Source organism: Teleopsis dalmanni, chromosome 2, assembly GCF_002237135.1.
Source record: "Teleopsis dalmanni isolate 2A chromosome 2, ASM223713v2, whole genome shotgun sequence".
Classification (NCBI taxonomy): domain Eukaryota; kingdom Metazoa; phylum Arthropoda; class Insecta; order Diptera; family Diopsidae; genus Teleopsis; species Teleopsis dalmanni.
In genome coordinates, this window is record NC_051847.1 from 158707377 (window position 1) to 158718789 (window position 11413).

At 28.8% G+C, this 11413-nt stretch overlaps 2 protein-coding genes and 2 non-coding genes across 8 annotated transcripts; 2 read left to right on the forward strand and 2 right to left on the reverse strand.

Annotated features, from left to right (window-relative positions):
* Positions 1-981: 981 nt before the first annotated feature.
* Trnag-ucc lies at positions 982-1053 on the reverse strand. The gene has a single exon. It is a non-coding gene; the product is annotated as a tRNA-Gly (tRNA).
* A 1509-nt stretch (positions 1054-2562) lies between these two features.
* Trnag-ucc lies at positions 2563-2634 on the forward strand. Its single transcript has one exon. It is a non-coding gene; the product is annotated as a tRNA-Gly (tRNA).
* A 352-nt stretch (positions 2635-2986) lies between these two features.
* LOC119683545 lies at positions 2987-10018 on the reverse strand. 4 transcript variants are annotated; one of them, XM_038097259.1, is made up of 3 exons: positions 9973-10018; positions 3692-3927; positions 2987-3637 (listed from the first exon to the last, which is right to left on the reverse strand). In XM_038097259.1, the coding sequence occupies exons 2-3, from the start codon at positions 3925-3927 to the stop codon at positions 3052-3054; spliced, it is 822 nt and encodes a 273-aa protein (XP_037953187.1). In that variant the 5' UTR covers positions 9973-10018; the 3' UTR covers positions 2987-3051. The 4 variants fall into 4 exon arrangements, with proteins under 4 accessions (XP_037953187.1, XP_037953184.1, XP_037953183.1 ...); XM_038097256.1 differs by lacking the exon at positions 9973-10018 and adding an exon at positions 4137-4453 and having other exon boundaries at positions 3695-3927; XM_038097255.1 differs by lacking the exon at positions 9973-10018 and adding an exon at positions 4137-4452.
* Positions 8223-11084, forward strand: LOC119683546 (mesencephalic astrocyte-derived neurotrophic factor homolog). Of its 2 annotated transcripts, none has more exons than XM_038097260.1 (5): positions 8223-8424; positions 8743-8843; positions 8912-9036; positions 9198-9339; positions 10769-11084. In XM_038097260.1, the coding sequence occupies exons 2-5, from the start codon at positions 8762-8764 to the stop codon at positions 10933-10935; spliced, it is 516 nt and encodes a 171-aa protein (XP_037953188.1). In that variant the 5' UTR covers positions 8223-8424; positions 8743-8761; the 3' UTR covers positions 10936-11084. The 2 variants fall into 2 exon arrangements, with proteins under 2 accessions (XP_037953188.1, XP_037953189.1); XM_038097261.1 differs by lacking the exon at positions 8223-8424 and adding an exon at positions 8502-8555.
* The last annotated feature ends 329 nt before the right edge of the window (positions 11085-11413 follow it).

The following is an 11413-nucleotide window of genomic DNA, read 5'->3' on the forward strand; positions in this document are numbered from 1 at the left end:
ACAAACCTGCCTCAACAATGTTGCTCTCTGGATGAAAAATTTGCGTATCAAACCAAATGAGTCAAAATCTGTCCAAGTAACATTTACTGCAAAACGTTCTACTTGCCTGGCTGTCTGAATAAACAATACTCAATTACCACAAACTGTAGAAACAAAATACTTGGGCATACATCTGGATAGTAAACTAACCTGGAAACCACACATATTTAATAAGCGTGAAACCTTGGGTCTCAAATTGCAAAACTTATGTTAGTTCCTCAGCCGAAATTCCAAACTTTCACTAGACAATAAGCTGCTTATATACAAAACTGTACTAAAACCTATATGAAGTTATGAAGCCCAATTATGGGGTACTGCAGCAGACTTAAACTTGACAATTATCCAGCGTTTTCAATCTAAAACACTACGAATGATCACAAATGCACCTTGGTATGTAACGAATGAACAGCTGTTTATGCTACGTGTTCCGACAATCCAGCAAGAAATACTTCGAATTACAAAGAATTACTCTCATCGCATATATATGCATCACAACCCGCTATTTACACACCTGATTTCCCCCTTCCAACACTTTTAGAAGGCTAAAAAGAAAAACATCGAGAGACTTTTTAAATATGTATATGTAGGTCACACATTTCTATTTTAATTATATATGGATATGTCACTGGACATAGTCCATACGTGCCTTTCTTTTTTAGATCGTAATAACTATTTTTACGATTCAGTTAATATATTTTACTTATTGTCATTCATACTTGACAGATTGTAATAAAATAAATGAATTAAAAAAAATCTAACAAAGTTAATTGATAACTTATATTTTTACATTTAATTTTATAAAAAAATATATTAATAAATTAATTTAATCAAGCATTTAAAATGAAATTATAATTTATTAATATTATTAGTAACTAAAAAGTCTAAATGGAATAAAAATTAATTAAAATAAAAAAAGTTAATTGTAAATATTAAAAAAATCTGTGCGTCGGCCGGGAATCGAACCCGGATCAACTGCTTGGAAGGCAACTATGCTAACCATTACACCACCGACGCCCATGGATGCTGTATGTCTAAGTACCAATTTCAGTTTAAAAAAAAAATCAATACAACATTGATAATATATATGTAGCTTTCTAACATAAATTTGTTAAATATATTTTATATTGAAAACAAATAGATGAAATATTATTATTAAGTACAAACAGCCGCATAGACTTGCAAACTAAAAAATTTTAAGTTTACATAACATATTTAACTGAAATAAATTCATTTATCCAACACAAAATTATTCGAAATATTTTAGAAGTTCTCCAACTCTAAAATCACCCTTGTATATGCACTGATTCCAAATCCATTACAAATCACAAAAGATTTAGGAAACTTACTCCACCAGACAGTGACTATAGTGAGTGGTGTAAGTGAATTCACACTGTGTTCCGTAGTTGGATAATGGAGTATGTTAAGAGATATAATTCCTAATAAGATATTGGAACTGTATATGACATTAAAATTAGAGGCGATAACCATAAAAGGTGTAAATTGACGACGTGGGAATTACTTGAAAACTATATTTGTAAACAATAACTCCCGTTGATCAATTACTTACCATATTGTATGGATTTAGATACTATAGCTCACAAAAAATAGGAAAATAATAATTAATAAAATAATATTTTAAATAATAAGGATTTTATTAATCCTAAGGATTAATATAAAATCCTAAGGATTTTATTAATCCTTATTAACCAAATACTATGTCTGTTCCTCAAGCTACTCGTAAGAACTTCGAATTGGAATGTTGCTTTCTATTAATAAATTTTCGAATAAAAGGAAATTTCTGAGAGAGTTTAATATTCCTGTCGCTAATAAATTGTAATGCACATATGTTTATTTTAATCTAAAAAAATAATAGTAATCATTATATTTCTATGTTATTTAATTCATGTAAAATGAGTTTCAGATTTGTCATTATTTCCTTGCGTTCTTCAAAAAATTTTAAATATTTTATATATTTTGACGATCTTTTCTTTTCGCCCCTAATATTGCAATTGCATATCCGTTAAGACAACTAAGAACTTCCCTTACTTATTAAAAAATTGTGAGCTATTTCTGAAGAACTAAATTCTGTAAAAAGAGTAAAATTGCATTTTATTTGTCTTTATTTGCATTATTCTTTTCAAATTACTTAGTATACTTAAATTTTATATTATTATTATGTTGAGGCTAGTTGAGTCAGTGCACCTGAACACTTTTACTCTCTATTAACTGCGAGGTTTCTTCAAAAACCCCTCTTTGCGCCTTGACTGGATTATTGTTTATCACTTCATCAGACTAAGCAATAATTGACCTCAGATCTGCATACCTCTCCGAGGAGCCTGAATCCATTCTGAGAGTCGATGACGCGGTGTTGGTAAACCTGTTAGTTTTCGCAAATAATTTATATATATATTGTAAATAATATATTATATTAAATGATTGTTTTTTATTTGGAAAAAATAATAAAAATTAAAATAATAAATATTATTTCGCCTTTATTGATTTTAGTTCCAAGTACATTTAAGGGCGTCGGTGGTGTAATGGTTAGCATAGTTGCCTTCCAAGCAGTTGATCCGGGTTCGATTCCCGGCCGACGCACTTCTTTTTTATTTATTTTAATTATATCATAAAATATTTTTTTTTATAAAAATATTTTTATATTAATCTTATATCTGTATACTTATATATTTTTTTTTAATATTTATAAAAATTTTATATTTATTTATTTATAGTTTATATTTTTATATTAATCTTATATCTGTATATTTATATATTTTTTTTAATATTTATAAAAATTTTATATTTATTTATTTATAGTTTTAATGTCTTTACTTAATCTTATACTAACTAATAGAAATGTTTAGATATAAAAGCCATAATATTGTAGTTTCGTATCAACTTTACTTTTTATTATAATTCAAGCTTTATTAATCAGAGTTTTATTGTTATTATAGATAATATAATGAAAAAAAAAAATAAACAATTTTTATGGACGATCTATATAACGAAAGAATTTTACAACCAAGCGGCAGCTGTTGTGTGCTTGCCACCGGCAGCATTTGTACCAACCCATGGTCCTAGAGTTTCCAAATTAGGCACATGATTAATGCCTGCTGTAATTGGACTGAACGCGGTATCTTTAGTCAACGTTAAGTGATGAGCAGCTCCAGCATTTCCGTTGCGCGTATATTGATTAAATTTGGAGGCTTCGTATTCGCTTTTTTGAATTTCAGCAGCTGCTGCGTGTGCAGAACGTTGCAATGCAGCTGCAGCTTCGGCTTCACGTGCTGCAGCAATTCTCTGCATACTAGAGACAGCAGCCTTTGACGCTGCCAAACGTTGTTGTGCCAATACTACAGCCTGAGCAGCAGCAGCTGCTTCCGACCTTTGGACAGCTGCTGCAGCTTCTGATTTCTGTGTCAATATGGCGGCAGCAGTTTCCTTTTCCATAGCAATACGTTGTTGATTCAAAACATTTTCTTTAGCTGCCTGCATTTGTTGTTGAGCAATAAGAACATTTGCTGAAGCTTGTTTAGCAGCAGCTATTGCATTTGCCACCTCGGTTGGTGACGGAGAATTACCTCCTACTTTAGAAGAACCGCTAGAAACAATGTAAAATGAATTAAAATATTAATAAAATTTTAAAGAAATATACTACGAAGTCCAGGGATTCCATCCGTTGAGTGCACTGCCATATCCATTTGGAAAACGAGATCCCGTGTTAGTCCAAGGACTTCCTAATCCAAATGATGATGTTAAACCTCCATCTCCTATAAGAGCGTTCAAGCTACGTTTTGGTTTATTAGTTGTTGAGCTTATAGTTTCTGCAGTCGCATCCTTACTTGTACCAGCCGCTGCTAATGCAACCAAAGCTAGGAAAGTGATTGACATCTAAAATTAAAATGTTAAATCAGTCCAAGAAAACAACTAACTATGTTAAATGCTTAACCATGAATTTTGACAACATTTTGATTGGTTTAAGCTAGAAACTCTTGTAACTCTTGAAACTCTTTTACTCTTAATCAAATGCTAAGCAAATCACAACTACTACTATTTTGAAAAATGTGGCAAGTATTTATACTCAAAAATTACTTACTTACTAGGTTTCTGTTGGCGCATCCCAAAGGTTTCATACTCTGCAACGCATTGCAGAAGCTTAAATGAATCACGTACATTTGAGCCAATTTTCGGACCTTTCGCGTTTCTTTTACAAGTTGTTTACAGTGGATTTTAATGGGGTCCGGCGTAAGCATGATAAGTAACTTTATTGGCTAGTAGGAAATGAAAGCTAAATCTGCGTTTGCCGTTGCAATAATGTGATCTAATTTCAAAATATCCTAACCTTTTAAATCGATTAAAGTTAGTACTTTTTCTCCTGAAGTGCGAATTACATAAATTCAATCTTTCAATTATTTTAGTTTGCAATTCGATTATTTAATATTGATCAATTATTTTAAATGAACCCAACAAATGTATATTCGTTAAATACTTATGTTTAGTAAACATAAACATTCGTGAAGATCTATAAAACAGTTAGTTAAGCATCCAGTTATGATTTTTTTCGATTTTAGAAAACTTTTTGTTTTTAAGGTTGAGAAAATAAACAAAAATTAACTAGAATCAGTTTACACTTTTGTTTATTGCCTAATTGCAAAAATAAATGCTTGTCGAATTTAGTTGATCTTTTGTACTGCAACAGACCCTAACCGAACAGAAGACTTTCCGCCTTCCGAATTAAAGCCAGAGTGTTGGTCGTTGAGAACCTCTGAATGTCAGAATGGGAGAGTATTTTTCGACCTAGTGACCTCCTTCTGGCCCATTTTGTTAAGGTGATAACGCAATTCATGGTGACCCGTTAAATATCCCACCAGCAACCTTAACTCTGTTCTGCTGAAGAAAGATGCCTTATCATAACTGTGGGGATGAATTAGCTCTTTAACCTGGTGGCTACCTGAAATTTCGCGTCAGTAGCAACTTCTCTCTGCTGAAAACCATTTATCGATCAGAGATCTAGTTGTAGGCCACAATATGACCTATAAATTTGAGTGGCAGATCCTGACCTCGCAAGACTCTTGGCAGACTAATTACCATTTATTCGTGTACAAAACTATAATTTACAGGATCGAATCAACTAAATACATAGCAAATTTGTGTACATAAATTTAAGTATTTGAAAAAATTTTATTAGAGAGCTTTAACAGCAAATGGAAGAGATTCATAATTTGGGTTATCCATTCAAGAGAATGGATTGTCTTATAAATCTGATTTGTAGAAAAATTGTTTTTATTATTCGTTTGTTAATAGATAAATTATTGGTAATCACGTCAAAATGTTATGCTTATCATAAAAAGTGATTGTTAAATAGTCGAGATGTTGAAGAAAAGGATAAAAGTTTGTCCGTATGCAGTGCATGCCTATCGGAAACTTATCCATATAGAAATTTCCTTCCTGAATAACCTTAACGAACTACGTTAAGGCTAAATTCATAAACATAGCTAAGGTAGCAAATGTAAACAGCAGATAAAGTGATAAAGGTTGTTTTTTTTTCGCAGATATAACGAACGTAAAAAATGTAGACGGTACAAAACAGAAAACTTATATAGTTATAAAAGAGTACACATATGGCAAAACAGTAAAAAAACTCAAACAACACAAGTTCAATTAGATCATTAAATACTTAACACACAAAGATATATATATTTGACAGACTCCCTTATATTTACGTCTTGAAATAGAAACTTAATTAATTCGTATGTTACCCCTTATTTATACTTCTGCCTTGATTTCCATGTAGAACGGTAAAGCTAACTTATTACAGCACAATTTATTCAACCTCTAGTCGTTCATATTTACATCGATTAAAATTACAAAGCTTTTTATGCATGTTTCTGTAATTTTTATCCTAATTGTCATTTCACTTCTTCTTCCTGTCAGATTATCAACAACTGGTAAATTAATGGATATTGAAATTTGATATTGATATTGCTTCATAATTACTTTTTCCGGAATTTTTGTTGGTATTACCTTTGAGTAATCGAATATGTTATGTTCGCCTAATTGATTTTGGTATGAATTTCAGACACAATATATAAAATGCACATACTTCGCTTTGTCATTACTTTGTTCAAAGGTATATCCTAAGTATGATTGATCATAACTTAGCACTTTTCCCGTGTATTGCCCATTACAGTTTCTATATTTGCTACCTTTATAACAATTACTTCAGCCTTAATTAAGTACAGCTTTTGTGCTTCTTGTTAATATTATTAGAAAAAATAATAATAACTTGTACTGTTATTAATTATACTGCTTTATAACTTATCCAAGCAAAGCATTATATATATCCAACAGATATTAAACAGAAGATATGACAGAACGACTTAGATTTCTTCAACGAAGTTTAGTGTCGATAGGTAATCATAAATTTAGAATCAGTTTAAGATATATCTTAAGAGTATATCATGAAAAAAATAATGGTACTTAAACATTTCAATGGCCTACGAGATATTTGTAGAATTGCAGTTTATTCTTATCGCCTTATCTTCGAACAATTTTATATTTATTTAACGAATTTTAATGGATTATGTAAGTAGATATTAAACCAATCAATATTGTTATTAATATATTGCAATTGAGGTTTTTTCATAACCCCTCTCTACGCCTTGACTGGATTATTGTTTATCACTTCATCAGACTAAGCAATAACTGACCTCAGATCTGCATACTTTCCCGAGGAGCGGTTAGCGTGTTAAGCCTTTCAGTTTTCGTAAATAGTTTCAGTGTTCTATCCTACCATTTATGTATTTTTTGATCGAATCAATCTTGATGTCCCTGAGAATGTCATCCGTCCTAATGTACCATGGCACATTGAAAAGTCTTCTCAGAGCCTGGTTTTGTGCAATTTCTAGCTGGCGAATAATAATATTTGAGTCTCTGCTGAACGCTACATACTAATAGAAGTGACGGTGGAATTATTTAGTTATATATCAGTTTAATTGTTGAATAGCGATTGGAAATGATGAAGAATTTTGGCACAGCTAATTCTTTACAGTTAAACATGTTTAAGCCATGTTAATCGCTTGTCCACCGTGATGCCTAGATATTTAATGCCATCCTCCCAGTTTATTACCATAACTCTCGCTCTCACACCTTTTGTTTTATTTCTTTTTATAAAAAAATGTATTTGTTATTAGATTGCATCTGAGGGATTTTAATGACATTGCTGTATTGTTATTTTAAATATGTATTGCTAAAGTTTAATATTGCTGAAGGGAATATAAAACGCTATTTTATTCTTTATGCTGATGAGAGGTCTGTTTTAGAATAACTACACATGATTTTTTATTTCTAATTATTTAAATATTTATATGTTTATATAAATTTATATACATATACTAGCTGACCCGGCGAACGTTGTTTCCCCTTGCAATTAATTTTGCTGGCGTTCGTTGCCTTGCTCTTGACTTTCATTAGCACGTGTAATTGTATCCTGGTTTCTTACATCTTCATTGTTTTCTGCCGATCTATTTAACCGACGGTTCTGGAGTAATTGTGAATTCCGAGTCCGTCGACCAATATTTCCTCCTCGTCCACGAAGACGTGGCATTGTTTTTTGTACGATATTTATATCTTTATATATATAATTCTTCTTTTTTGTGTGTTGAATTTTTGAATTTCGCTGGATTTACCAGGAATACCACCACATAACTTAAGATTAAAAATTGGCTCACCTATAATTATGCTGCGGAATTTAAATGCACTTAAGCTATGCAAGGGCAGTTTTACAATTCATTTTAGAGATTTTAAAGTTTTTAAACAAATCAAAGTAAGCATGAATAAATTTTAAATTTTTAATATAAATGTATATGGATAGCAAAAAATAAAAAATTGATTGAAAAGACATTATCCAGTGGGCCAAATTGTGAATCTAAACCTTCCTTGAATCCACTTGAACACACACAAAAAATTTCATCAAAATCGGTTCAGCCGTTTAGGAGGAGTTCACTGTCAACACACGTATAGAAGAATTATATATATAAGATAAATATATATATAGTATTAGTTAACAAACTTGATTATTTGACATTAACAACATATTGTACTATCTTAGTAAGAAATTTAATTCAGACAAAAACTAGTTTATAATAAAACAAATTTTTTTCTATAAAATTAATGTATATTTTATCGATAAAACGTTTTTTTTAAAGAAAATTTGTGAACAGTTTGAAAAATACTAAGTTTAGTTTCATTTTCCTGACGTTCCCTACAATTTGACGTCTCACTTTAAAAATTTCCACTGCATTGTATTTTTGACACTAGTGACGTAGCTAAACCAACCAATCACAGTTCGACAGGTTCAGTTATACTTTAATAAAAACTTAGATACCGGTAAGATACAACAGATATTATGAAGAGCAATTGATTGGCAGATTGAAAAATTATTGAAGTAGTTACAAGAGTTGAAAAGAATTTTGTTAAAAATAAGACTAGAATTGTATTTATAAATTTTACTAAACTGGGTAAAAATATGCTGTTCAAAATAAATATAAACTGCTATGTGCAAATTTGTCAAATACTTTTAAATTACTTGTAAACTTATAAATTAAAGTACCAATAAAACAGCACAACGGGTTAAAAAAATTTAGAATATAGAGTTGGTTTAGAGGAATTGTAATTTTAATAATTTTATATTTACTTATTTTATAGTTGCTGCTCACTCTTTAAGATGAAATCACAAATTTTATTTGCAACAATTTGCTTCGTTTTGTTTGCTCACACGTTATCGCTGAAAGACGATGAATGTGAAGGTATGTTAAAAAATAATAAAATATTTGTTTATAATGTTAACAAAGAGCATTCATGTGAATTATTACAGTTTGTGTTAAGACTATAAACACATTTGCGGCGACTTTGGATGATGCCACAAAGAAAGACTATAAATTGATTGAAAATGAATTCAAAACATTCTGTAAAAAACAAAAAAATAAAGAACACAGATTCGTAAGTACATTACTTTTCTTAATAGATGGGAGTCCACTTATTTTCATTAAAATATTAACATATATTTTATGCGAATACATATCTTACGTATGCTTGAGAAAATAAGTGGGCGTATTACTCATGCAATCTTATTAACAAGTGAAAACATATCTAACTTCTAGTGTTACTATTTGGGTGGTCTGGAAGAATCAGCTACTGGTATTTTGAATGAACTTAGCAAGCCAATAAGTTGGTCGATGCCTGCAGAAAAAATTTGTGAAAAACTTAAAAAAAAGGATGCTCAAGTTTGTGATTTACGTTACGGTGAGTAAATAGAGTTTATAATTTAATTTATTGATGAACCTAATGCGTCTTCTACTATATTTACATCCACAATAGAAGGTCATTGAAATATTTTTATATATATAATTTTTACATAAACTGACACTTATTGTTACATATTTATCAAGTTGATTACGATAGTGTAAACACTATTAACTTATATATTTATATGAAAGATATCATTTAATGCTAGAGAAAACGTTTTAATGTTATTGAATTACAGAATCGAAGTATTGTGTAAATGACGTATTGTGTAACGTTTTCGATAGCTAAATCTGGATTCAATCTAGATTTACTCTCAATCTATAAAATTTTGTTGTTCAATCAAACATTTTTAGAGTAATCCAACATTTTTGTAGTAGTGTTGTTAGATATTTATATACCTCATAAATATATATATCGAAAGAAATCACACTTTATTTTTCAAGTTATATAAATGAATCTCGATTGAAAAATATCACAGATTTTTTAATCGAAAACGGCATTAGTGAGAGGGATTTTTGTTAGTATTAATTATTAATATAATTAAGATGAACCCTTATTTTAGATATTAAAAAGAAATAGTTTAAATAGTATAGTATATTGAAGAAAAAGTACTTAATAATTATTACTTACCGGCGATACATAAAAGAGTACATAACAAAATACAATTTAACTAAAATTTTAAAAAAACCGAAAACTTGTTACAAATATTTCTATTTTAATTTTAATAATTTAATAAGCCTGTTTAATGAAGTTCATAATAAAATAAAAGTCTTCCCCAATTTTATTTGAATTTGACAAAAATTTTAAATTCTTTTCTTCACTAAAATTTAAATAATAATTTAAAAAAGGAAAATTTTAAAAATTAATTATGTTAAAATCACTCATGTAACCACGTGGCTTGAATTTGGCATGGCTTTTATATAATTGATTTATATCGGAAACATATTATTATTATTGTTCTAATCCAAGCACGAAACTAGTTTTAAGTCTACATCAGTGGGAACAATCATAATAAGATCATTGAAAGTTAAATTTACTTAGACCATTTTTTACTACAGCTAATACTTGATTATATCAAATAAATAAGTTAAAATGCTAAAAAATTTTTAACAAATTTAATTAAGTTTATAATTTTGCAATATATAAATAATTAATTGTTTTAATGAACAAATATTTTTAATTGCAATTTATAAATTTAAACTATAGAACCAAACTATTATAAATAAGGTGTTTACCATTGTATTTGGTCGTATTGAGCAATATATATGAAAATCACTAATTAAAATCTGTTAAGTACTATTATTATTTTTCTAATTAGTATCATCGCTTGTGATAAGAGCACAAGACAAAACTGTAAATCATTAATAATCATTTTATATTCTAGTTAAACAGTATATTTTATAAAATAATTATATTTTTTTTCTAGAGAAACAAATTGATTTAAATGCAGTTGATTTAAAGAAACTAAAGGTACGTGATCTTAAGAAAATCTTAAATGACTGGGATGAAACCTGCGAAGGATGTTTGGAAAAGACAGATTTTATTAAGAGAATAGAAGAATTGAAGCCAAAGTACGTACGCAGTGATTTATAAGATTGATTTAATTAGTTGATTGATCAGCTGTAGTTTCTTAAAACTTAAATTAAGTTAATATAAACTTGTTCTGCGACTCATTTTATTAGCACTGTTCACACATAGTTAAGTAAAAAGTAACAAATATATTTATTTTAATTTACCATAAATTCAATTTTCTATGTTAAAATAAAACAAAAAATGATTTTTTATAAATTTAATGTTTTTTATTTATTGCAAAATTATTATACGACGGACAACATAGAAAAGTTTAGTTACATATTAAAGTAAACTAAATTAAGTAAATTCAAATATTTTATTATACTTCGAAAAAGGTTAAGAGTATTTCTGACTAAAAAAAAACAGGAAATTAGAATTTGTTGTTTAATGTAATATTAAAACAGTTATTTGATAAACAATAAATTATTATACGTTAAAAAATATCTAAAAATTATATTTTTTATATAACTTAGTTACAAAAATCATTTGTTTAGAAAAT